Source organism: Simochromis diagramma, unplaced genomic scaffold (genome assembly GCF_900408965.1).
Source record: "Simochromis diagramma unplaced genomic scaffold, fSimDia1.1 OVJJ01000216.1, whole genome shotgun sequence".
In the NCBI taxonomy this organism is placed as follows: Eukaryota; Metazoa; Chordata; class Actinopteri; order Cichliformes; family Cichlidae; genus Simochromis; species Simochromis diagramma.
Genome location: NW_024386883.1, coordinates 11,863,811 through 11,891,228, shown reverse-complemented (window position 1 = coordinate 11,891,228; position 27,418 = coordinate 11,863,811). Strand labels below are relative to the sequence as shown.

Genomic DNA, 27,418 nt, shown 5'->3' with positions numbered 1-27,418 from the left:
TGAGGAATTATTTTTTTGTTATAGCAATTTAAGTGATGATGCAAAGCCAATAATAAAATCTGGCAGATGCCTCTCAGCCAGATATCACTGTTTTATAGAAGGTGATAGCATGTGGTTAAGACTTCCGATGGCTGTCCTTGTCTCAGCAGAGCTGAAACAGACTGTTAGAGAAGGTGGTCAGGATCCACCATGATGGTTTGCTCTCCACCAGTGCTTCAAAAGTGTCCAGTTTGCTGCTAATCACAGAGCTAGCCTTGCTAGGCAGTTAATTTACTCAGTTGGTATCTCAGCTCTAAAGCTGCTCCTCCCCCAGCCAACCACAGTACAGGGAACGGCAGTCACTACATCTCAGTGATAGAAAATCTTCATTATTTTGCTGCATGCATTGATTTTTGAGGAAACCAAGCTTGCCCTTCTCATTCTGGTATACAACCTGTTGTCTATGTAGAAGCCCAGGTACCTGCACTCCTCAACCACATTAACAGGGTGAGTACCGGCAGTGGAGCTGTCCTCTTCCTTTCTGAAGTCAAGCACCATCTTTCTGGTCTTGTTCACATTCTGAAGCAGGTGATTGCTCCTAGACCACTCCACAAATTATGAGGTGAAACCTCAAAGAACATTAATATCCCCAAAGATAAGTGATCTTTTATGAACTTGGATGCTTATAGAACTAATACATTACAATTTATTAAAATGTTGACTGTATCTGACTTTTTATTTTTTAAATTAAAGTTTTTAGCTGTCATAACACCCACTGTGCATTTTTTTTTGTGTGTCCTACTGCAGCTAAAGTGCTGTGATGACTTACTATTTTGAAATTAAGTGGCATCAATTCAAGGATGACTTTCAATGAACACTTGAGCGCACCATGGAAACCGCTTGAGAGGATCCATAATAGGGGAAAAGCGCCATCCAATGGTAGCTCTAAATACTACAATAAACGCTGCGGTTTGATAAACACCACATGCAGGGATATAATTTGGAAATTACTGTATGAAACAAGGCTTATTTAATATAATCTATCCCAAGTGAATCTTATATTCGTGAATATCTTTATATTTAAGATAGCATTTAGAATAACAGAATTTATGGTATTGCACTGATTTATAAACAATTAAAGTCATTGAAATGATTAACCTTCCTGTCGTGTTCGAAACGATGAGGCATGCTTTTAGCTTCAAAAGCTGAGAAATTTCTTTGTTATAATAACTGGGTTAAACACAAACTATAACAATATAGCTGAACTGATTAGAATAGTATGTAGCGCTATACATCCATCAATCCATTCTTATCTGCTTATCCAGGGGGGACAGGTATAACGGTCGACCATCCAAAACAACGGACAGTGAAGAAAAGAGTACACAAGGGGGAGCAGGTGGTTATATGATATGGAAACAGTGACCCCAAACAAGAGAGGAGGCTTAGCTGGAGGTGGCAGAGCCGAAGATGTTCAGATTTTTTATTTGGGAGTGAGCAGGGTGGACAGGATTAGAAATTGGTATAGCACAGGGACAGTTTAGGTTGAGCAGTTTGGAGATAAAGTTAGAGAGGCGAAGCTGAGATTTTTTGGATATGTGCAGAGAAGACAGAGTTGATATACAGGACAAAGCATGATGAATAGGGAGCTCCCAGGCAGCAGCAGAAGAGCAAGACCACAGACAAGGAAGAAAAGCAGAGGGTTTTTCTGACAGGACAGGATACTGGGGTGATGATTGAGATGATGCTCAGCAGATTGTTAAAGGGAACGACCAGAAGAAAAAGATTATAATTACACAGCAATGTTAAACATCTCAAATGTTTGAGACTTTGCTAGACTGTCTTAGTAAAAAACAGTCTAGAAAAGGTAGGACAGCATTAAAGTGGGCCAATGTACGCTTTAACAACCCCCACCAGGCGTGGAGAGGCATCCAAGCCCTCGCCAACTACATGGCCAGAGGCTTCCAACCCTTAACAGCAGCCTCAAACTTGCAGAGGAGCTCAACACCTTCTTTGCTCAGTTTGAGACCACCACTTGTCCTGCTGGTGGTCAGAAAATAACCTGAAGCTGAAAGTCCTTAAAAGAAAAGAACTCATAATGGACTTCAGGAGGCACAGACAAGTCCACTACCCTCTCATTATAAATGGAGAACAGGTTGACTCTGTCTTCATCTTCAGGTTTCTGGGCACCCACATCTCTGCTGATCTCACCTACAGCCACAACGCCAACATCCTGGTAAGGAAGGCCCAGCAGTGGCTGCACTTCCTCCTTGTCCTTAGCCAGGATAACCTGGAGCAGAAGCTGCTGCTGGCTTTCTACAGCTCCTCAGTGGAGAGCGTGCTCTCCTACTGCCTGGGTAGGCAGAGGCCACAACTGAGAACAGGCTGCCCAGAGGGTAATTAACACCACCCAAAATATAATTCTAGCTCACTAGCTCCTCCTGTCTAAGGAAAACCAAGACAGGTGACCCCTTGCACCCCGCTCACCACCTGTTTGACCTGCTGGCCTCTGGTCGGTGCCTCAGATCAGTGGAGGCCACACCTCCAGACTCACAAACAGCTTCTTCCCCTGGGTCTTTCGGACTGTCAACAAACACTATCTCTCTAATGTGTGAGTTGTTTTGTATATTGTATATTGTTTTGTATACATTCCCTCTTGGCTGTATATATTTCTTCTGTTTGCTTTTTATTCTTGCTGTCCGCCACAGTTGGTGTGGAGCACCCACAATTTCGTTGTACACGTACAATGACAATAAAGGGCTATCCTGTTCTATGCTAATATACGGGGGGAAAGTATGCAAACCTAACATGCCTATCACATTATACTTATACATATATCTTGGAATAATTTAAGAGACTTGGGATATTTCAGAATATCAAAGGCAGAAGGACCCTGAGATTACCAGTCAAAGAAGGGTGGATAATTTGAGCCCATACTTAACCCCTCCACTACGAGGAAAAAAGGCGTATTAGTCGCCGGAAGGCAGGCTCAGGCTCTTAGGTTGGTCCAGGGACTACCACCGGTTGTCTGTGTTTGCGCGTCTGTCGGGTGCTGCTGCTGACTACAGAGGAAATTGACCTCTGGATTAGCGTTAAAACAGTCACGGTACGTAGCTTAGTTAGCCCAGGTTGAGTTTTGCAGTTTGGGATGAACTGCTCTTTGTTTAATTTTGCTTGTGTCTTTATTTGAAGAGCCTCGCTGTGGCTGCTAAGAGGCCTCAACTAACGTCGACATTAGGCGTTAGCTTAGCTATAACATTGTGCATGGTAACGCTAGCTTCCTGGTTAGCCTAAATTTTAACCGATAATATTAAAATATTATGGTTGAGCAAAAAGCAGCGAAGCCAACTTTTATGTGTTTTAAGTAATAACACGCAACAGCTTCAGTTGTCTATAAACTGTATTCAAATAAAAGGTAGCTGCTCGACTAGCATTGCCGCTGTTTAGCCCGTGTCGTCGGTAGCTAATCGTTGGTTAGCTTGAGGTAAGCTTTAACGTTTGTTTTGAGTTTGTCTAATACTAAGGTCCGCACAGGTAATTTTTAGTTATTTATTTAGTGGGATATTATTACCGTATTCGACTAATAATCATGTAAACGATCTTTTTTGCGATAGCTGACAAATTAACTCCCAGACGTAGAATAGCTAATGCTAATGCGTGTTCACTACTAAGGTTCGTAAGTTTGTTTTTTCAGAAGTGTTGTCTCCTTGCACAGGCTTTTAATATCTTAACGTGTTGCCTTATAGATAATGCCCACAATAAAACTACAGAGTTCTGATGGGGAAATCTTCGAGGTGGACGTTGAGATAGCCAAACAGTCTGTCACCATTAAGACCATGCTTGAAGGTAAGTGTTGAATCACGGTAAACGTTTTGGTTATCAAGTCACAACTGCCATAAATAGGACACCCCGCAGTTAACAAATATAGGGTTTATACTTCATTTAATCAAACCATAATATGGACATAGGCTACAAATGTGTAATGTTTGAATCTTTTGACAGATTTGGGAATGGATGATGAAGGAGATGATGATCCCGTTCCCCTTCCTAACGTGAATGCTGCCATCCTCAAGAAGGTACAGAATGCACATATTGAAGTGTCCAGTGGGTTTTTTTGTTCACACACAGACTGTGGGTGGTGTTTTGTTGGATGTGGGAGGGGTTGATTCCTTGCTTCCTGAGATGCTATTAACTAATGGCGTTCATCTCGCCTGCTCTGGAGAAGGTTATGTGTTAGATCCATGCTTCCCAAATGGTGTATGTTGTGAGGCAAATGCCCTGGAGTTTTCTTACAACCTTAGTTTATTATAATATGAACAAGTGATGAATGAGCTGCTTATTTACTTTATCAGCAGACCTACTTGGTACACACTAATTTCCCATACATAGGCAAATTATATTTACCAAAGTTTAAGATGGAACCCCAGCCTGTTGTGTGGCCTGACACAAAGGTTCCGATTGATAAGGACGGTGAAAATTTGAGAGGGGGAGTGAATGACTTTCTTTGGTAAAGCAAGTAAACACTGGTCCACAGATTTAAAATGAATAAATGTCCGAAGAAAGCAGTGTTAAAGCTACCTCTCATGGCTTTAGGTGGTCAGGGTTGGCAGAAATTGTTTGGCCATATAATCATTTGCTAATCTAAAAAAGAATTTGGAAGAAGAGGCCATAGAATCTGTGTGCCTTAAATTTTTGGGCTTTGCTCGTGGTTGTAGTTGGGAGGCAAATGTAAATGAAAGCGCTAGCTTCTAGCCTGTGATGGTGTCCTCGAAGATGATGTAGACTTTTGTATATGGTGAGAGGGTCTAAGCAGAGCTCGTAAGTGGCAAAGAGTGGTACTTTGTGTCCTGCGGGTAAGCTCGCCTAAGAATTTGAATTCTGTTTGGTTGTCTTCCACTTATAGTTTTAACATTTTACCACTGCCAGGCTAAAGCTGAAAGAATAAGCTGAAATGATCTTCTGTGCCAGTCAATCAAAACACATCTTAGAAGCACATTGTAATAATCTAGGAAACTTGTGTTATAGCTGGACAGTGTAACAGTGTTATAGCTGGAAAGAGCTGCTGATGTATTTTCTGAGCGTAATGGGCTCAGATGTGGTTCAGAGTTTCAACAAAATCTGAACATCAAAGTTTTGAGGTGGACCTGGAAAAATGGACAAAATGCGATTGTTTCTCATCCTCAGTTTTACCTTTTATTTTCATGCCAGCAAATCATCTAATCATAATTTTGGCAACAGAGAAGTCCTGATTTTTATATATATTTTTTCTCCTTACTACTCTCATTCCTACACTTTCTTACAAGGAGGTAACGACCTGGAATCTGTGTGAATTGATCCTAATTTGTGGCAAAGAATTGCCATTTAATTTTGGTATTCAAACCTTTTATGGGCAGTTTAAACAGCTGATGGGTGCTGTGCATAATGGGTTACCTTGGTTAAAACCACATGTTTATTTGTTATTGTCTGTCTTTCTTTTTCAGGTGATTCAGTGGTGCACTCATCACAAAGATGACCCCCCTCCTCCTGAGGACGATGAGAACAAGGAGAAAAGGACAGATGACATCCCTGTATGGGATCAGGAGTTCCTCAAAGTGGACCAAGGCACCTTGTTTGAACTCATTCTGGTAAACATACTTGAATTATTTTGCATTTTCTTTAGATTGAACTACAACTAACAGGTGTAAGCAAAACCTTGCCCTATACCTAACCTTAACAGCAACCCCTGCACATGGTTGATTATCACATCATTGCAAATGAATCTTACTGAGTTGTCTATATTTGTATTGAAGCAGTTTTAATAGAAAAAGGACCTTTTTAAAACAAAAGAAAACAAAAACAGTGGTTAACAGATGCTCAGTTAAACTGCAAGCCTGTCAATGGTGTCCCTGCAGTTAGCTACAGTGAAGTATCCCTCCCTTTCTTTGCAGTGACTGTCACATAATCCCACTGATGTGTCTGTCACTTAATCCTCCTTCTCTGAGTCCTGAGCTGCTGCACTTCACCCAACCTTTTTTTTTTTTTTTTTTTTTTCCTTTTTCTTTTTCTTTATGTCCTCCTCCACTGCTTCTTTCCTGGTGCCTCTGTCTTAAGCCAGTTTTTGGTTATGGCCTTCTTTGCTGCAGAAAGGAGAATTTTAGCCAAGTAGTGGTCCTTTACATGTACAGCACCTTCAAAGTATCCAAGATACAAAACAAGGCAAGTTCTGGGAATTATATAATCTAATATATCACAGAGAGCTGAGTAAATTTTGACCCAGAAAGTGTGAAATTTTTCTACATACATCTATAGAAAATGTGTGTATGATCAGCTTCCAACACTGTTGTTGTGTATTGGTTCGTTTATTTTTAATCTTAGGTGTAATAAAAAAGCAAATTCGTTTGTTCCCATATGAATTTTCTCCACTTTAATGATTGAGTTGTTTTTATGTTCTTTCCACGTTTCATACCACACTTTCTCAGTGATGTTTTGAAACCAAAGTCCAGTTGTCCTGGTCTAAATTTTTCATCGAAAGCAACCTATTTTAGCAATCCAAGCTCTTTACCAATTCCTAACTCCTTTACTGTGCCATATCATATATTTAATTTAAAGGATATTATCGGGTTCCTATCTTGGTCTTTAGTTATGTATTCAGGCGTCTTTTTTTTAATACCTATGTTTGTTTGAATTGGGACATGGAGTGTGGAGAGCTCCACATCCTTCCAGCGAGCCCCATAATCATCACTACACCAATATGTTATCTGGCGTATCTGTGCAGCATGAAAATATTCTTTTAAATTAGGAAGTGACATTCCTCCTTTCTCTCTCTCTCTCTCGAGCAAAGGCCTTTTTCTTTGTCAAAACGTATCAACTGAGCCGGTATATTGTCTTTATGTAGTTGCTATATAATGTGTAGGGTCCTTCTAATATTATCTTGTGCCGGTTTATTTTTGACAAATTGTCCTCATCTATCAGGTCTGGTATAAATGACTGGAGCCTATTGGCCTGCATTTGAATAGCACTTTTCTAGTCCCTAAGGACCCCAAAGCGCTTCACACTACATTCCGTCATTCACCCATTCACACACTGGCGATGGCAAGCTACATTGTAGCCACAGCCATCCTGGGGCGCACTGACAGAGGCGAGGCTGCCGGACACTGGTGCCACCGGGCCCTCTGACCACCACCACCAGTAGGCAAACATGGGGTTAGTATCTTGCCCAAGGATATTTGGCATGCAGCCTGGGATCGAACCACCGACCTTCTGATTAGTGGCTGACCTGCTCTGCCACCTGAGCTACAGCTACAGCCACCACTAAGACTGCAGTGTAGATTTTATAATCAACATTTAACACTGATATAGGCCTGTCATTTTGGCAGTATTCCTTTTGTGTTTGTGCTTTTGGTAGTACTGTGATAATTGCCTCGCTCCAAGAGAGGGAATCACATGTTTAGTGTGACTCTAACTAAAAGTCAGGTGGAGTAAGGGTATCAGTTCTTTTCCAGATTTCTTATACCATTCAGCAGGAAACCCATCACTGGATTTCACCCAACTTTTAACGTTATCTTCTCTTTATTGGGCGTAATGACAAAAGGGTACGATATCACAAGCTATAAAGACAACACTATGCTATGTCGTGTGATTTTAATCGCTGTTTCGTAAGTGTTCAGGTGCTTTCCCAAAAACGGCCAAAAAAAGAACACAAGCTATTCTCTGAAACTACTTTTTAATGGTTTGTGGGTTTGTGCTTCACAACAGTGCTCTCGGTGCCGCATCAGAACTATGATGCGGTCTTAGGGTCAAAAGCTCAACAAGCCTACCAACAACTTTTGACATGTGGTGGCGGCGGACAGTAAAAACAAGACCTTCAGCTGGCAGGAGGCAGAGAAACCAAAGCAGAAGGAAAGTTGATGTTTTGCGTTACAATTAAGGGAATTATTCCACATTTGTTTGTATTGACCACAGGAGGCAAACGCTTTTCTCATGCACTCTGTGTGTGGGTTTTTTCCCCGCTAAACAAGTCTCGAAAGGCTTGACATTTTTTTTTTTGCTTGAGGTTTTAAATGTTAAGGTTGTGCTTTACACTGAGAAGTCCAAATACTTATGTGAATTAATGCATTTATAGTGTTGTAGCTTGTGTTGTATAGTTGTCTCCCAAGTAGTCTGTGTGAGAGAGAGGGAGAGCGGCGTGCATTCATATAGTTGAGCTGTGGAAATGGCATTTATTTTTCTTTATGTATTCAAACTTCACAGTTGGCAAAATCTACTTGAATCTGCAAGGACCTGTCACAGGTCTGTGAAATATCCTACTGGCTGTAGCAGAATTGGTTTAAATGGAAATGGTCTGGCTCTCTGGAGTGCTGATCCAGAGTCAGCAGCTGGAGTTGATATATAGTGGCTTTTTAAAAAAAAAAAAAAAAAAAAAAAAAATTGTAATCACTTTTATGCACCTTTCTATATACAGTGTTTATTTTCTCTTGTAGTCCTTTTAATATGCTTCATCTTTCTTAGAAAAATTATTTCTTATACTTTATTTATTTCGCTCAGTGGCCAGTTCAAGCAAGACACAAATGTTGCTTAGCAACAGCTGGAGGTCTGGTGGTTTGGGCAACTGCGTTTAGAAGAGGGAGGGATTTGGAAAGACTCATTTATTCATTTAAAAAAAAAAAAAAAATTCCCCTCCACCTTTCTCAACGTGTGAAACAACATGGAGTGATGTTGGGGTTCATGTAAAATGTAACCTTAGCAATGCCTGGAAGAGATGGATAAATGGGTGGTGTGTCTGTAGCTTCGTGGAAACGAAAGCGACGGTCCTGCGTCAGTAACCCGAGTTGACCCCACCCCCCGTGACTTGAATTTGTTTACAAGCACAAAGGCTGAGAGGAAGGGGTTCAGAAGAGCACAGCAGCTGCTCCTGTGCCTTATGAAAATCAATACAGAAGTCTTATTAAGCAATCACTGCTCAGCATATGTAAGGCTAAATGGTTTCTACAGGGTAATTTACTTAAGGACGATGGGAAAGGAGTGTCGTGTGGTGTGTGGGGTTTTTTGTTTTGTTTTTTTAAAATAAATTGTATATAAATGCTTTTCAGGGATAACTATCATCCCTCATCAGACTGGATTGGTAATTCAAACTACGCTTTTTACTTTATTCAGGTGTAAATAACAAATCCAAAACACAATATGCTTTGTTGGGTTCAGAGATCTAAGTGTTGCTGAGGTATCAGTTGTCCTTGTGTGCTCTTTCACCGCCTCCCTCCCTCCTGCAGCTCCTCATTCATATCTCCATGTTTTCTGTTTAGGCCGCCAACTATTTGGACATCAAAGGCCTGTTAGATGTCACCTGCAAGACGGTGGCCAACATGATCAAAGGCAAAACCCCAGAGGAGATCAGGAAGACTTTCAACATCAAAAATGATTTCACAGAGGAGGAGGAAGCCCAGGTACTTATTCCAACCTGTCAGCTGTCTGTCAGAAAACAAAAGACTTTCATAAGCAACGAGAAATCACTTGGATGTTGCGGATGGGATTAAAATGGTGATCACAAAGTTGCATTCCACACCTTTGTGGATTATTAATTTGTCCCTCTCTTCCGCAGGTACGCAAAGAGAACCAGTGGTGTGAAGAAAAATAAGAGGAAGATCTTGCCAACACTACCACACTGAAAAGGATTCTCTCTGCTAACTGGTTGCACTGGCGTTGTTCATACTTGTTAATATTTACATTTAGTATATTTAGAGCCACATCCCTCGCTCCCCCGCCACCATCACTTTTCCTTAATTTCTGATAATAGCATGACTATTTTAACTTGCCTGTGTGGTGTCATTAATTTAAAGCCAAGCTCTCTTCTGTTCGCGCACACTCACGTTGTGTATTGACATAAAATAAATGGTCCTGGTTTCACGGCTTTGTATCCTTTTAAAGATTCGAAGACTCCTCAGATTTCCCCTGTTATTAACTGCTCTGGCTTTTTTTTTTTGTTTGTTTTTTTTTGTTTGTTTTTTTAAAACTTGACATTGTTTTCTTTTAGGTTAAGTGAATGAATAAAATGCATTTTTTGACAATGGATATGCGAGGGTGAATTTGTTTTCTTCTTTTTGCTCTGTAAATGTGTCCATTTTGTGAAACCATGTCAAGGAGACGTTTATAGGAAAAGTGAAGTTTGAGGTAGAATGATTACTTTGTTTTTAAATGCATAACGTCCCCCTGGACTCGAAGTACTTGTGTTAACACGCAGCGTTGGGTAACACATGCGCTGTTGTAGCGAATTGAAAACTTTTCCCAGTTAAGCTCTGATGCTGGTTTTTGGGATGCTCAAACATACTGAAGGAGTAAATAAAACATTAAATGGATGGTGTCTGTCACTTTTTGTTTTTAGTTGTGGTTGGTGGGGGTCTAAATCTCAAGGAATCGTGGACCAGATAGTCAAAACACTTTATTACAACAATCAAAAACACAATAACACATCAAAGGCATTTAAAAGAAAAAATAAAATAAAATGCTGGACATCTTTGAGGTGCTGCCACTATTGCAAACTACTTCTAGCACAATAGCTCTCTCTGGTGGAGGGAAACTATATTGCTGTACAAAAAACTCAGCTTCTAGTTTGTCCACAGAGTAAGAAACTAAGCAGAAAAGAAAATTAAAGCCTTAATAAAAAAATCAAAATGTCTGCTACGTTAGCTGTAAAAATGCAGAGTAAGACCATGACACTTGACAAAAAAAACTTTGCACAAGACAAACAAATGTATTGCTTTAAGAAATGGTAGAAACTAACTTTTTTTAAAAGAATATTTTTTAAACTTTTTTTTTTAAATTTTTTTTTACATAAAACCATATAAAAGTTTAATTAGAAAACTTTACAACACAATGCAATATAATAGTACCCATTTGGTCTCAGTTTAATCTGCTGCGCTGGAAAATGTTCAAAGGAAAACAAGACTTAAAAGACAATAACACTCTTCTGAGGGATTCCCACCTGTAGAAAGCCTGACCTTAAAAATCATGAGATTCATACAAAAAAATACCACTAATTATGCAAAAACACAAACAATGTAACAGTTGGTGAAGCCATAGATTGACAGCCTGAAAGTGCCTAAAAGTAATGTGAACTTCAGAATTTTCTTTTTAAAACTGCTGGAAATATATATTTATATATTTTTTGTCGAAGAAGCTGCACAAGTATTCATGAAAATGTTTGGGGGGAAAAAGGGGGAAACTTAAGAGTCAGACTGTGTAATGGCAGCTATTGAAAGTGAATCCATGCCTCTTGGAATCTGAGGTTCTGCTGGTCAGGTTGGGTGGCAGTTGGTCCTTGCTCCCCTCTTGTGGTTCTTATAAATGGGTGATAACATTTCCAGGAGATGGATGTGATGGTGAAGCTTTAAGAGTAAAAGTATGTCAGATTGTCATCGCTATGGAGTTACTTATCCATAAAGTATGATAATCACTTCAGTTGAGTTTTAACTGCAGCAGGTGGAGCCAAAGAACCGCAATCATTTTTTTATTGTTTTGTTTTTGCATGCACCTTAGCATTGCTCGCTACTATGTGTTCTAAAGCTGGTGGATTTTTGGTCACCAGTTCAGCGGCTGGATCCTTCAAATTGGCTTGTGTCCTCAGCTTAATGGAATGTCACGTGACAGATCTCTTTGAGAAGGACTTTGTGACCGTAAAAATGCAGATATTGACGAATCCAGCCTCTGAACTAAGAGACAGCTACGGTCCTACTGAGGATAGGGTGGGGTAGGGGAGGGATCGATGCCTTCAACTTGCTCCTTTTTCTGTAACATCAAATGAACCTCAGGGGGAGGGGGTGTACATAAAACTGATGTCAGCTGATGAGGATGATCGTAACGCCTCTGGAGGAAGCTGAGGAGTGCGGGGGTTGTTGATGCGAGCAGACCACAGCCATCACTGGGTCTCCGTTAGCACTTTGAGAGAGAGTCCTGCGGCCTTGGCGGCCGACAGCACCGACGGGCTGTGCGTCTGCTTGCTGGACAGTTCCGGGTGTGCGTGGGGGTGCTTTGCTGCGAGCGTGCGGAGGTCCCCGCGTTTGCCGGCAGACTGCTGCGGAGTTAAGCGCGTGTGTGAGAGTGCATGCGCTGGCGGAGACAAGGGGAGACGTGCCGAAGGGGAGGTGGGCGGCGGGGAGCAGCCCGGGGAAGGGGGCCGCTGGAGCTGGAAGAGACGGTGTCGGGCGGGAGAAGGGGACGGGGGAGAGTCTATAGCACTTAAATCTGAAGAAGTTGGGCTGGGGCAGCCTCCTCCTTGAAGGTAGCGAATGCACTTCTTTTTCCTCCTAGGAACAGTCAGAGAGAGTTATCTGTGAATAAAGTGTGGATGGTAAATGTCAGCAGGCTTTAGTGAAGATGCAACATTCACACTGAGGTCAATGAGCAGGGACACAAATGGACACAGCGAACAATAGCAGTATGTGGATGTCTCTACGTGAAGGAGGTCAGTTCCAGAGCAATGTAAATGCCACCATTTGCACATTGTGAGTCTCTGTGCGTTTATGGCAAAAGGGTGGTTTCTGTTAGACACGCAATGTGCATCACAACAGTGTCAGATGCAGATTGGCTTACTACAGCGTCAGTCTGTGTTGCTCCAGGACGACAATAGCAGCTGACCAGTCGTGCTGTTATTTAATTCAGTTTTGCTTATATAGAGCCAAATCACAACAACTGTCACCTCAAGGTGCTTTAAATTACAAGGCAGAGATCCTACAATCCTACATCTTCATATCTCTTCTGAGCATCTTAGATTTAACCCCTGACAAATACCGATCCCTATTAAAATGAAACTAAACCAAAACAAGAAAAGCCGAATAAATCAAATTGAAATGAAAAAACAAATACAAAATATAATAACTCTCATCTGAATTGTGGACACCGGACCTTTTGTGAAATAAAGCAACTCGTTAAAATCTTTAAAAAGATTTCATTTTTTGAACTCTTCTCGCACCTTTATGCTAAGCTAAACTTGTGAATGTCTGCTTCTATAGTTGATGCAAAGGCTATAAACCTTGTTGATCCTTTCATCCACACAAAATCCTGATAACTGAAACCAGGGAATACCACTCGACTTTAAAATGAGTTTTAAAAAATCGCCCCCGTGATTATATTAGTGCTATTAGCATGAATGAATGAACTCCTTTGATTAAAGATTTAACACACAGAGCCTGCGAGTTGACACTTTCACTTAACCTAAGCACCACAAAAGTAGTATTAGAATTGCGTAGCGATTAGTTTGGAGTTTCAGTTTTCTACTTCTTTTTGTTCTGAACCGAACGTATTACATGTGTCTAATAGGCAATCAGCAGTAACCCTGCTGTGCTTTGTGAGGTGTTATACTTAAAAGCAGACTTGTGTACCGCTGAGTGCAGCATCAAAGCAGTTAACAGGATCCCATGATCATTACCAGAATATGATATGAGTCACCGGGTTTAACCGCAAGGAAAGGCGCTAGGCCATATTTAGAGAGGGAGAGAGGCAGGAAGAGTGCAATAGAAAGTGATTTCTAAATGTCAGAGTTCACCATCAAAAGGCGCCCGTTACCACATCGCATGAATGGAGAAAGTTGAAAGCAGATGGGCATGAGAATGCCGTCAAAATGCAAAGCTGCAGGGAGCGCGCTAGTGTGTGTGTGTTTGTGTGGAGCTGTGGTGATAAGGATTTGCTCTAACCACATTCAGCCCCCTTTGTTCTCTCAAAGCGAAACAAACTCACACACACACACACATTCAGATTTCCATGACGTGATGGTGGGGAAGACGACAGGGTTTCTACAGTGCTGTGGTGGTAGAAACTTTTTCTGCAGAACCACACAGATCCCTGACTCCTGCAGCAAAGCCGTTGGGCTGCCGTGCACCGTGAATCCTGGCGCGTCTCAAACCCGGCCGTGCGAGCTGCTGACGGGCCCGCTTCTGATCATTTATCTTGTGCCGCTGCCATTCGTCAGCTCTCGCTGGGGAGAAACGCATCCGAGAGCGCTGCAGTTTTGAGAATGGATTTAAAAATAAATAAATAAAGAAGACAAATGAGCTGCTCTGGCAGATAAATAAAACAACCGGTGAAGCCGGCGTACCTGATCTCTAAATAATCCCTGCGCACCCAGTTTCCTTTTACTTTTGTAAAACACCAACTGCCTCGGACTAATCCAGTGCTGACAGAGGGAAAAGAGGGAAATTCCCAGCTTGAGTTTAGAAACGTGGCTCCCGACATGTTTTAATGATTCCAATATGGCGACCTTGGAAACAGAACATCTGTTTGAGCTTCTTCACTCAAAGAAATATTATGTGGAAGTTTGACCTTTGACAAACGGTGATGCTATTACAATTACATAAGGAAGGAATAATACTGTTTTTTTTGTTGTTGTTTTTTGAAAGAGAGCATTTTAATGAGTGGTATTCCCCTTTAACCTCTAGCCATTCACTACAGAGGGCCTGCTTATGCAAGGCATTATGCCAGTGGTGCTGAAGAACCCAAACTAACCTCGATGGTGTGGGTGAGACATCACATATATATATTTACAGACTTAAATATAGGGGTGGAGTGACGGGGTGTGAAAACATGTCTCTAAATACATTTTTAACTCATGCGACACCTCTAAATCTGCATGTCTGACCTTTTACCTGCAAGTAAACACATGACTGAAGCCTAACTAAAGTTAGCATGTTTCGCTGTTTGCTATATATTAACTGCATATGTATGGGTTCTATTTGCAGAGCAGCAGGTTAGTGAGAGATGACATGCAGACCTCAAACACGAGGAGGTAGAGCTCGTCTTGGCAGGTATAATCACAATAGGGGAGGGGGCTTGTCTTCATTCAGCAGTTTACTTGTTGGACAAATGAAAAGGCTGAAAAAAAGGCCTGGAAAACAGAAAAAAAAACAAGCTTGATGGGATTAATGAGATTGATGCCACCTCCAAGACTGCTCTGCCTCCTACGGCATCAGAGAGACACGATGCACTTGAGCGGTGTGAGAAGAAAGATGGGGGAGTCGTGAGCGTAGCGTGGTGCTGCGGAGCGAGTGGGGTGGATGGTTGGTACACACCTGCAAGGACCGCACCAGTCCGTTTGTTGGTTGAGGCCGAAGCGAGCCCGGCATTTCTTAGGAGAGCCCGGGTCTGAGCACAATGCGTGGCATGCACAGGAAAAGGGGAGGAGGAAAAGCAGAGGAAGAGGGGAGGAAACAGGTTAGACGACAAAAGACACAGACAAGAAGGAGACGAAGAGAGAAACAAGCTCGTCAGGGCAGGACAAAAGCACCGTTTGTTCGGAAAAAGCCATCAAGTAAAACTGTTAGTAGATGGTTACGGCACAATGCGACATTAACAACCAGCAGATCAACCGCCCAACACAACTTAGTTAAACATGTGGGTCAGTTAACACACAGAGGAAGAAGCAGCCGTGCTGTCACGCTGTTAGTACTGGACCTTTCAAGGGTTTTCAGTTTCTAAAACGACGCCCAAATCCAAAAAATATATATTTTCCAGTTTCTGAAACATCTGCTGAAAATACCCTAATGTGCACAAGTCTTGAGCCACCCCTCATTTCTTTATATTTTGTATGTAAAACAGGAAAAACGTGCAGAGATTTACTTAAATGTGCAACCATATTTTAAAATACAGTCTATAAGACACAAACAGAGTTAAAGTCAATATTTAGTATGATCACCTTTATTCTTCAACACAGCCTGAACTCTCTTAGTCAAGCTTTCTTGAAGCAGTCTTCAGGAACAGTTCTCCAGGCTTCCTGAGGAAGTCAGAGCTCTTCTTTGGATGTTTTCTGGCTTCTGTCAAGATGATCCCAAACCGCTTAATTAAGCTGAGGCCTGGGCTCTGTGGAGGCCAATCCATGACTAATAGTGCTAATAGTGTCTCACTGTGTGTTTTTCTATGATTTTACTGCATTTGCAGTATGTTTGGGATTATTGCCATGCCTATCGGACAATTTCCAGCTGGTTTTGCATAGCGCACAGGTGTCGAACTCCAGGCCTCGAGGGCTGGTGTCCTGCAGGTTTTAGATGTGTCCTTGATCCAACACAGATCATTAAATGGCTAAATTACCTCCTCAACATGTCTTGAAGTTCTCCAAAAGATCTGGTAATGAACTAATCATTTGATTCGGATGTGTTGACCCAGGGTGAGATCTATAGCCTGCAGGACACCGGCCCTTGAGGCCTGAAGTTCGACACCTCTGGCATAGTGGATCAAAATCTGGCGGTACTACTGGACATAGTTCCATTCGGACAAGATCCCCAACACCACTGGCTAAAATGTCGCCCTCAACCATGAAGGGTTTCCATTGTGTTTTACAGATGGATTCATCACTCCATAAGACCTGTTCCCACTGATTTTTAATCCAATTCTTGCATAATCTGATATACTTCAGCCCCTTCTCCCTTAAGAATGGCTTCTTGACTGGCATCCTTCCACTGACACCATTTGTGATGAAGCTTTGGGTAATATCTCTGTGTTTGGTGTCTTTGGTAAAACCATTTAACCCTGATTTATCAATCTTTCAAATATAAAAAAGAAACAACAACAACAAAAATCTCTGAAAATGTTCAGGTACAAGTACTGGACTGAAATAAAAACACTAAAAGACCATAAGAAAGCCTGGAGAGCTACTGCTCAAGACCACTTACAAAGAAATGAGGGATGGTTCTGGACCTACACAATACTGTAAGTAAATATACTTCGGTGTTACTGCACGGTAAAATGAAGCATCGTGCCAGTTAAGGCAGAGCACTCAGGTCGCTCTAGCACGAGCTGAGGGGAGACCGAGGCTCTTTTATCTGCTGCCGCGCATCGAGAAGACGCCGAACATCCACGACCTTCTTTAAAACAATCACAAAAGTGTTACAACCTCTTATCGTCTCACCTTTGATGCCATCGTGCCGATGCTGTAGTAGCTTTTATAGTATTACCACAAGCACTCAAGTGGTTTACTTGGGACGTGGATAACTACCACGTCTGCGTTCTCAAAACCGAACAGGTCAGAGCTGAGAAGCTTGTTATTGTTCATACATGGCGGAGGTGGAAAAGGGAAAATGCTAGTCATGCGATAAGAGTTTTTGATTTCCTTTCTGCCACGATGGCTGACTTTCTTTCTTTTTTTTAAACTTGGAACAGCTAAGATCAGCACAAAGTTTTGCACACTGGGATTCAAATGTTTGTAATTGAGGTTACATGGAAAGCAGAGTGGGTGGGTGGTTTGACGTTTGAGACACATCCTGCACACGGAGATGCCGTGCCGCACGCAGCGCCAACGCAAACTCAAGCTCGACTGAATTCTCTGAAATCCAGAAGTCTTGGCACTGGTCATTTTCTGTGTGTGTGTGGCTTTTAAAAAAACGTTTAACCATCCGTCAGACGAGAGCAAGGAAATCCATATTTAGAGGTTTACCTGTGTTGGAGTCCTGCTGCTTCTCCCTTTTTCTCCTCTTCTTCTTGCCCTGTTTGAGGAGAAGAAAACAAAACAAAAAAAAAAAGCCAAAGAAATGAAATGAGTCGGACTCTTGACTGCACTGCTGACTACCAGCAGATCTTCCAGTTCATTTGGCTTATCTCAAGCAGGATAAAAGTTACGTGCAAGTGTCTTAGATAACTTTTAATCACCGTGTTCGGCTGGCATTTCTATCAACTGAAATCTGCACAGTAAAGAAGCTGAAGGCCTTAATAGTAAAGGGGGGAAACGTGAATTCAGATTAAAGCCATTGTAAACTCCTAACTGTTTTCATATTCGTGTTTGCATTTGTTCTGTGTCCCCAGGTTGATTGTAATGTGTGACTGTTGAGGTAAACATCAGAGCTGTTCACACAGATCCGGTGATGGTGAAGTGAGGCCTCATATTTGGGTGCGATGAAGGATGTGGGCACAGAAATCTACCGCCTACGCTTCGATGTCTAACCCTCCTCAGCTCGCTGTCAGCATTGTATATGTGGTTACTCCTCTTGCAAGTGCACCATTCTGAAGCTTCTCAGTCTGTGGGCGTATGTGTGTGCGTGTGTGTGTGCATATACTAGCCTATATGTAGTATAGTAGTGTAGGTATTTTGTTTTTTTTTGAGTGGGGGAACTGGAGGAGAAACCCTCCACAGGTGTGTGGGCGATATGTGGAACTTCACTTCCTGTTTTGCTCGTAGGTCCAGTGGTTTGTTTTTAACTCAGAAGGAGAACAGAGGGCAGCGAGGACACTTGGTAGTTTGTTTTTATTCATTTATTTATTTTCCAAATGCATCAGACGATATTTAAAGCTCAGTCCTTCACCTATAAACAGTTTGTGGACTGATCATCAAGTGGCCCTTTCAGGCTCTTTCTTTAAAATCCTGGAATTTGTGATCGATTCAAAAGCATTTTGGAGCGTGCTGTGTCACTAACAATATATCCCAAGAATATTTTTACACTAAAGGAGCATTCATGGCAAAATCTACTAGTTTTCCCTAATTATTTATCCATCTAGACCGCTCTGATTTGAGTTGCACACTTTTGAAGGAATTCTCTTAAAAGTAATGGAACTGCAGACTAATCCACAGTGCAGAAGGAGAACTGCATCTGCCTGTGATGAAAACTTTGTGCTCACGACAGACAGCACGACAGGATGTAAACACTAATGGTGACCCCTTTTTTTGAACTGAGCATCTGCAAGCTGTCTCCAGCTGGCGGATGTAGACAGTGAAAAGAAAATAGTTCCTTTGCGAAAACGGGGTTTTGCTGTTTTTGATCCCTGAACACCTGGAAGCAAGTGCAACTGGGCAACTCAAGCCAAAACAATCTAAACGGGCTCCGGTGGAAAACACATATTTGTTTGAGGTGAACTATCCCTTTAAATTCTCCAAACTTGAACCGTATGCCTATCAAAAAGCCACAGAGTGTGGATTATGCTTAATTACAGTGCTTAGAATCGTGACATTTAAGAGCCGTTTAAGAGGTGAAGACAATGTTCAAAGCTCCGTGCATACAGCGACGGCTCCTACACCTGCGATCAGAGAGTATTAAAGCTCTGGTTTACAACACCTTCACAACAGCATGAGGGTAATTTCTGAGTGCAGAAATAACACTCTCCGGGTCGCCTCGCAACCCTTAATTTTGACATATGCGGTCACGGGGTATCTTCTTGTGCTACTCTGTTATCTGTGTGACAGTTTAGATGTTTCAAACATGTTAGAAACCACAGTCCAGATAAAGTGTTACCAAGTTCCCACGCCTGCCTGCCTGCCTGCAGAGTTCAGCTCGGTAACCAATCACGTGTAGAGAAGCAAGAGAGTGCAGGCACAGCAAAACATAACCGGGGCTGTCTTTCTTTCAGAACATCCACAACCTCCTTTACAGACGTCTTGCTGTGTTGCTACAAAAATGAAGGTGCTGTGTTTTGAAGCTGTATATTAAGGCAGTGAGGCCAGCCATGCAGCCCTGCTCTCTGTTAGTCGAGCAAACGGGCTGATTTATACCTCTGTGTGATTTAGTGTTTCAAAGGTTAACATACTTGCAGGCGTAGCTGCTGCAAAAGCGTAGGCCATATCCAAAACTGACCAATCACATCGGCTCGTGTGGCTGCCGCCGCCTGCGTGCGTGCTGTCTGGGAGGCTGACATGGGTGAGTCACTCAGATTTTTTGTTTTGGTTTGTTTTTTTGGAAGGTGCATGCAAACTTTGCAACAGGAATACCCACAACCCCTTTCATGCAAATCCTCACATTAGTTTTTTTTTTCTTCCCCCCACCACAGAGGTATAAATCCACCATAAGACGTGTCCCTACCCAATCAGCTTTATTCTTTTCCCCTGCGACCCCGCTAAGGCCCGCCTCCTGCAAGAGTTCAACAGCAAACTGAGAAGTCAAAGGCACACAGCAGGCCAGAAACTAGAATGCATGCACCACATAAGTTTATTCGTTGTATTTAAGAACACTGGCATTGAGAGTGTCAGAAACAACAGATTTCATGAGACTGATCCTGTTCTTGGTTTCACTTGCACAGAAATCACACCAGAGAGCAGGTTCTGATTAAATGGTTTTCTCCTTACAGAAAACAAAGCGTGAATAGCTTCTGCTGATTCCTGGCTTTTATTTTAATGCATCTGGAAGCTCAGATTGGTATAAATCAATGACCCAAGAATCCAAGGGGAGGATTTTATTTCAGAAAATACCATTTGCATCACTAGAACTGCAGTTTTAGAAGTTATTTTAGGGGGTGGGGACATTTTTTTTCTTCCAATTTTCTTTTTTGTGTGTAATTCAGCACAGTTTTCAGTGCATTTTTAGAGCTCGCCACAAGAAATCACTGTTTTCCGTAAACTGCGGTAAACCAGTAACAATGGAAAATGATGTTCACTGCAGATACTGCAACATTCCCTGCCTTGCACACCTTTATTTTTCCATTTTAAAAAGTGGGAGAGCTTTTGCATATCCCTGCTTTTGTTTTCAGACGGCTCAGGAAATTAGTCATATCGGCTTGTTTTTCTTCTCACTCTGAATAGGCTCATGAACACAGGGGAGGGAGGAATAAGAAGAACATGTTCTTACGTAGTTGTCCCTAGCAGACCAAGTTGGGTAGAGCTGCATGTGCAGTTGTCTTTCCTTTCTGGCCAACTCGTAGTACTTGGCCTGTTCCTCCCGGGTCAGTGCGTGCCACTGGAAACACACACAACAAAAAGAAGGTCAGTATTTTCACAGACTTGCCTTTATACAGTTTTTGGGTTTTGGGCAATAAAGTCTTTGATAATGGCTTTGAACTGATCTGATCATTAAACTCTCTTTCTATTGAGAATATACAAAAAAGTGAAAATAGTACAAAGAGAGAAAATTAAATGTTATTTTTCTGTGTGGAATATGTGCTCATTTTCCACTATAAATGAATTATAACGGAGATTTTTATGACAACAGGACGGTTTTTCTCTTTCTACGGCACAGATGAGCTGGATGTTGTTTTTAAATGTTTCTTCATCGCGTGTCAATTTGCATTTGCTGCCGTCGGTGGTTTCCTGAAGTGTTCCTGAGCCTTTACTGTGATAACAATCGCAGAATCATTTCTGTTTTTAATGCAGCGCAGCCCGAGGGCCCCAGGCTCTGTTTTCCAGGCCTGTTCTCAAATCCTTTGACTCTCCTAATGATGTTATGTACCGTAGACACAGTTTTACATTTAGGAGGGTAATTTTTAAACCTTGTTAACTACTGGCCATTGAAGTCTTTAATAAAATGAGAAACCTCTCTCCATTTTTCCAGAAGAAAGGCAGTGCATCTCTGGGACGCTCTCTTTATAACATAATCATGTAAGGATTTGGAGGATTCAGGGGTTTGAAATGTCGGCTCACAGGAGGACGCTTCCTGGTTCGAACCCTCTGTGTGGAGTTTGCATGCTCTCCCTGTGCCTGAGTGGGTACTCCAGGTTCAATAGACTGTAACTCCTCTTACTTTTTTGGACTACTGCATGAGAATAAGGGGCGGATGTGGCTGAAAAAACGAGTCATCTACTAATCGGAAGGTCAGTGGTACGATTCCCAGCACCCATGAGCACTGGAGTGTGTGTGTGTGTGTGTGTGTGTGCTGTGAGTGTGCAGGTAAAGTAGAGAAGTGCTAGATAAGTACCAGTCTGGTAAGTGAGGGAAACAGAGTTCACATTACCTCTCATGTTCCTCATGTGTGAAATTACTGACTGACCTGGAAACAGGATTAGTCTGCTTTTCAATGTGCATGCCTCTGTGTGTGTGTGTGTGTGTGTGCGTCCCTCACCCTTCGTCCCAGGATCTGATTGATGGCTGCGCTCTCTTTTAATGTGCACTCGGCGATGACCTTTGCCCTCATCTCCTTCATGTAAAGCATGAAGGCGTTCAGAGGTTTCTTGATGACCGGCTTCTTGGGCTCCTTCTCCCGCTTGGGCTCCACCTGTGGCTTCCTGATGAAGACGTGGGGTGAAGGAATGAGGCTGTGAGAACTTTATAGTTTCTTACACTGTGACAAAGGGTGGAGCCATGAATATAAATGTACCTAAAACGGAGCGAGGGGTATACTTACACGTACATGCTCCTGTCATACTGCTCGTGATCCTGTTTGCCTGTAGGGGGCACTATGGCTGGATGGGGGATCCCTGTAGGATGCATGCCCGATGGGCCGAGCATCAGCGAGTGAGAAAACCTGGTGCAGGGTAAAAAGAAGAAGAAAAAAAAAAGCAGAGGAAAGGGGGTGGGGGGGATAAGACAGAGAAAGGGGGGGGGGGTGACAAAAAAGGTGAGTTCATAGAGATGCACTGAGGATAGGAGGCGGCAGGGCGGTAAGCATCAAAGCAGGAGCGACAGTTTTATGTAAGCAGTGAGCCTGAAAGCATGGAAAGTCCACTGGGCTTCATATCAGTGTTGTTTGTGTTTCATCTTGTGTCTACAGCTGAGTAAATGCAATACAGAACACGGGACAAATGTGCCTGCAGTGTGACAAAGAAGCTCTTTAAAGTTTATTTTTGTGTAAGAGTGAAGCCATCATTTATCACCACTAGAGGGCGACCAAACATTACTGAGCGAGAGAGAGGGGAAGTGGGCACTGAGGGGAAAACGCTTCTTCGTGTGTCACACACCTTGACTCGTAGGGAGTAAAAATGCATTCCACCAATCATGATGTGATCTAGCTTTGTATTTCCCTCATATTTTCCTTCCTGTTTGCAGGTTAGTTATGCGATATCTATCAGTAATTTGTCCCTAATTGTTCCATTTTGGGTTGTTAAACACTGTGCCTCTTGTCAACAGACCAGAGTCACTGACAACAGGCTATGAGGAATCCCCAGCCTGTTATGCCAGACAGGCTGGGGATTCTTCGCCTATTTTAGGCAACTAACAAGTTGCAAGCAGAGATCTTTAAGGGTTTGCAAATTTGACTCAAGACAAAAACCCTCTTAAACTCACAGTGGGTTCACACTTAATTTTCCCGTGCGTGTGCTTGCAAACATGAAAAGCATCTGCAATGACGACTAAAAGAACACTCTTTTTTTTAAAAACATTGAAGTTTTTACAGCGAGATAAAGACAAGACACAATTACAACCAGAACAAAGCTTAAGGGCAGCGAAAAGAAAAAATAAAGCAGCTGTCCTAATGGTTGTTTCTATTTCTCTGTGTGTGTGTGACATTTCATATTCTGCAGCAGCGATTAGCTTGGCTTGACTCAGCTTGTTTTTGGCGAAACACTGAACTGGTCCTGTTTACAGCACACTGGCTCCAATAGAATTTTACAGAAGCTGTCCAAAGAAATCAGGCCGAACATGAGTTTGCCACGGTGAATGGAAAACGCCTGCTCAGACGTTTGAGATGTGCTATAAACAGGAGTTGGTGATGCAGAGCGTTGCCCTTTTTTTTTTTTCCCCCAACCCCAACTCGGATCGGGTTGGCTCAAGCTGGCCAGTCGGCTACGGTACCTGGAGTAGGACGATGCGCTGGGGAGATTGGAGGGGTAGGGCTGCCTGAATCCACATGGGGACAGGGCAGGATAGACAGGCTGGCTCTGCCTGCCACAGCACAGCAGAGGGAAGAGACGGGAGCAGAAGATTTTAATTTAACAGGTAAAAGTTTTTTTGTTGTTGCCCTTAATGGTTAAATTAAGGAATTAGGTGGAAACAGATTCATTAAGGTCACCTAATGGAATGCTTCCAGAACCATTATTCCACTGCATAATCCTCCAAATTCCCAACAAACTTCCTGACCCCTGAAATTTGCTGTCATTCCTGTGCCTTTCCCATCCTTTAACATCAATATAAGTTGTCTCTTAATCTGGTGGAAAGTTTTGCAGAGATGCTTTCGAACACTCATTCAGCTTTTCTTTTTTTGTTCTGTGCGTGCTCAGGCATACATTTCTTCAAGTCACCCATGTACATTTCATACCGCATTGCATTTGAATACGCAAACAAAACAGAATTAAACCCAAATAAAATAAACTTCAGGACTTGTGTGTTATTTGATGGTTCTAACATAAAGTTAATTCGCAATCCTTAAAGCCCGTCGTGATGCTGTGATGCACCCCCTGGAAAGCCTGGATCAGCACTGTTGACAGCTGTGCGTCAATACTTGACTTACTGGGAGCACAAACAAATACTCACACCGTGGGAGGTCGCGGGTGGGGAGCGGGTGTAGGGAAAAGCCTTTGATATGTAGAAAAACCACACCTCCCCCCCCCCCTCCCAAAAAAAAAAAAACTACCTCCAGAGAGCAAATGCAACCATCCTCCCCTTCGACTGACTCATCCTGGTGTTTGTGAATGTCAGCACACGCTCGCTTGCTCCACATCTACCATTTACACCACCTTTGCAATCATCATCATTATCATCACACTCTGCTATCTCCTTTTAATCTCTTCCTCTTTGTTTCAGCTGTATCTGTTCTCAAAAAGGTTTTTTACATTCAGAAAAGCCCAGCAGCAGAAACCCTAAACTGGGACGAGATCCGGAGATTAGTGGCCTCAGCTCCGGCTGTAACCCTGTTTCAGCTGAGGCCACGCTACGACACAGTTTAGACAAAAGCGGTTCAAACTAAATGGCCCATCCACTTTTCTTTCTTTTTTCCTTCATATCGCTGAATCTAATGAGTCAAACAGTCCACTAGTCAGTCCAATCCTCTTTAATCCATAGCCACTAAAATAAATTAAGTTCCCATGTTATGCATTTAGGGTTTCCCCCCTTTGTTTAGTGTGCTCTATAGCTCCTTGTGCTCTGCAAAGTTAGGAGGCCACAGAAAGCACTGCTGCTGCGCCACCCGAAGCTCCTTGTTTGTAGTACAGGCTTTTCTCGCGACTTATTTACATCACTATGTAACAAGCTTGCATAGTTCACACCTAGCCCTAACAGCTCCTTCAACATGCTGGCAGTCAAAACAATGAGCAGCTGCCTCCCAACCTGCACCTGAAGAACCCAGGAACAAGCACATGACTTTTATTTTTGATTGCATTGTCCTTGCAACCACAGAGGAAAAAAAGCTCAACTGCTTGTTAGGAATCATCTGACTGTAAACCTGTTAAAAACTTGAGGCATACTCAAGTTAATACCCACTTCTACAGTTTGATAGAAATTGATCTGGAGCTGCTGCAAAATGTACTCAGTTATTCCTTTGCCCACTCACCACCTCTCCATTAACTTTAATAAAATCCGGCTTAGTAGTTTCTTTTTTAATGCGATCTCGCTGACAGCTACTTGGTCTCCGCCTTGGTGGAGGAATAAATGGTCACGATGGGGTTGGTTTTGGAAACAATGTCAATGCATGAAACCAATGTGTGACGTATTAACCTCTGCAGGGGGCCTGGGGGGGTTGTTAGCCTACAGCTCTTAAAGAGCTGAGTCTACACTTGAAGAGCTATGGTATGCAACTAATACACTCACTTTTGCCAGGTCAGCTGACCAGCCAGTGCACACTAGGCTTTTAAAAAGGGAAGCCTTAAAGAACAAAGATCTAAAACAGTGTTTCAAGCGGGCGCAGTTTGTTTTTTTCATGTTTTTTCTTCAACATTAAAGCATCTAAACCCATTTTAGTAGACTCCCAAGATTCAATCTTGAACTTTTAAATGAATACAATATTAATCTAATTGCCCACGCCTCCTGTGGACCTTCATTTGTCCCTACAAGAAGAGAGTTTGATGCTTTATCTCCAAAAGAAACCGCAACTGCTCTGATGCCAAGACCCTCAAAAAGACTTCAGGTGCTTTCTCAAAGAGTCGGTAAGTACAGTATAATTGTTTTGGATTAACAGAGTTAGAATCGGTCACATGACATTCAATCATCAACCAGACCTCCATACTTGTAATTTAAGCTGCTCATTGATAGAAAATAAGGCTATTAGTCATGTTCTTCATATTCTTTTATTTGTTATTTTTCTGTTCTCTGATAACAGCTTACAATTTTGATTTTAAATGTCTGCATCGCTTAAAGCAAGACTCTTTGATCAGCAGGATGTAAAAGCTTTTATAATTCCTGATGTAATGGATTTAACCAGCCAGCAGGCTAAAGGGACGGTTGGAGGTGGTCGTGGAGGGACGGACTTAAAGACAAAAAGAGAGAAAGAACAGAAAACAACAGTTTGACATTTAACTGCTCATTCTCCATGTTATTCCCGCCTCCTCCTTCCACAAAGAAGCACACTATAAGGAGCCAAAACAAAGCAGATAATCTGGGTTAAAGGAGATTAACTGTTAGTAATACTTGTGAAAGTCCATGATGAAGAGTTCTTGTCTGAAAAAGATAAAACCCCCGGAAATCACAGACTTGAGAAACGTCTAGGGACATGCAGCTTGTCCTACAGAAGCACACAAAAAATAAAGAAAACACAAAGAAAAAAAAATAAACACACACACATGTAAGCTAATGCCCACAAAAACTTTTTAAGCTTTCATCCCAAATCTCCATGACATTTGATGTAAGCCTTTAACTATTCTGAGAGGGGATTTGTCCAGGCACAGATGCTGTAGGTTGGAATAAATGGATTTGTGTTGATCCATAAATCAATGGGAAGTTTGACATTATAAGTTCACAATCAACCAGCATGACATTGGAGGCTCACAATCAGCTCTGAATGGATGGAAACCTGGATGACTGAATATGGAACAGATGTGCCCGTTTTAGGTGTCCAGCGTAGCTTTCTGCATCGCCACTTTTTGCACTCCGAGCCCATGAGAAACAGACTTAAGGAATTCTATCACTAAAAACACAGTGCAGTGGCTACAACTCCAAAACCAACATTTTCTTCATTGTTTGGAAATCTTTGAACCCACCCGATTGTGATGTTTGCAGCCATCAGGACATCTTTAAAGACGTGTTTCATAGAAACATCCTTCAGTTTAAAGACCACAAAACGCTTCTTTATATATAGAGAAAATGTGCCGCAGAGGACTTTGTTGAGGCCAATCACCATTACTTTGATTGACATTTCATTTAAAATTTGCAGCTGTCGACACTCATTGTGTTTTAACCAGAGGCCACGGGTCGAAGTCCTCAACAAACAGGATCAAAGGCTGTGGCTTCCATGACAACGGGTTATCTGAGCTGACACCAGATGAACCTGTGATGTATGCACATCGGCATAGGTCAATGAAATGATAACAGTGTTTGGGAAAAAACGGGGATAACAGTTTGGAGGCCACTGCGGCTCCTTTAATCAGGCTGAAAGAGGAACATTGGTGGGGTTAAGGGTTAGTTACAAGTTTATGATGGGAAACCTGGTCCAGAAGAACACCACTGATTGGATTAAGAAGCATAAACTATAAAGACGACATTCACATATCTTTGATATTTCTGACCAACATTTTAAAACACAAAAGATATGCAGTTTACTATGATTACTATGCTGGAGCAAAGTATAGTGTAGCTTTAATTTGTGGCTTCAACTAATAATTCTTTTCGATATTTCTCTTTGACAATTTTAGTCTATAGCAGGCTGCCAAACATAAGGCCCAGGGTCTAGAATCGGCCTGCCAAAGACTCCAATTTGGCCCACTGGATGGCTTT

General features: G+C 42.2%; 2 protein-coding genes across 12 annotated transcripts in view; one reads left to right on the top strand and one right to left on the bottom strand.

Moving 5' to 3' along the window:
* Window positions 1-2,952: 2,952 nt before the first annotated feature.
* skp1 (S-phase kinase-associated protein 1) lies at window positions 2,953-10,304 on the top strand. The gene is made up of 6 exons (XM_040032289.1): window positions 2,953-3,082; window positions 3,723-3,822; window positions 3,979-4,052; window positions 5,457-5,600; window positions 9,255-9,395; window positions 9,551-10,304. Exons 2-6 carry the CDS (start codon window positions 3,726-3,728, stop codon window positions 9,584-9,586), a joined length of 492 nt encoding a protein of 163 aa, XP_039888223.1. The 5' UTR covers window positions 2,953-3,082; window positions 3,723-3,725; the 3' UTR covers window positions 9,587-10,304.
* A 70-nt stretch (window positions 10,305-10,374) lies between these two features.
* Window positions 10,375-27,418, bottom strand: part of tcf7 (transcription factor 7) — a 72,326-nt gene continuing 55,282 nt past the window's right edge. Inside the window, exons 6-13 of one of the 11 annotated variants that reach the window (XM_040032276.1) lie at window positions 23,351-23,440; window positions 21,966-22,085; window positions 21,684-21,846; window positions 20,478-20,585; window positions 19,716-19,763; window positions 17,366-17,414; window positions 15,009-15,081; window positions 10,375-12,251 (exon numbers count right to left, since the gene is read on the bottom strand). In XM_040032276.1, coding sequence (XP_039888210.1) covers window positions 11,864-12,251; window positions 15,009-15,081; window positions 17,366-17,414; window positions 19,716-19,763; window positions 20,478-20,585; window positions 21,684-21,846; window positions 21,966-22,085; window positions 23,351-23,440 — 1,039 coding nt within the window. In that variant the 3' untranslated portion in view covers window positions 10,375-11,863. Of the gene's footprint in view, window positions 12,276-14,717; window positions 14,825-15,008; window positions 15,082-17,365; window positions 17,415-19,715; window positions 19,764-20,477; window positions 20,586-21,683; window positions 21,847-21,965; window positions 22,086-23,350; window positions 23,441-27,418 lie in introns of those variants that run through there. The other 10 variants (XM_040032278.1, XM_040032277.1, XM_040032281.1 and 7 more) reach the window with 10 other exon arrangements.

What these genes read in the sequence shown, in the direction of transcription:
- skp1 (XM_040032289.1), top strand. Translation starts at nt 3,726, where the DNA reads ATGCCCACAATAAAACTACAGAGTTCTGATGGGGAAATCTTCGAGGTG. An exon ending in CCTTGTTTGAACTCATTCTG is followed by an intron (nt 5,601 to 9,254) that starts GTAAACATACTT and finishes TTTTCTGTTTAG; the next exon opens with GCCGCCAACTATTTGGACAT. An exon ending in CAGAGGAGGAGGAAGCCCAG is followed by an intron (nt 9,396 to 9,550) that starts GTACTTATTCCA and finishes TCTCTTCCGCAG; the next exon opens with GTACGCAAAGAGAACCAGTG.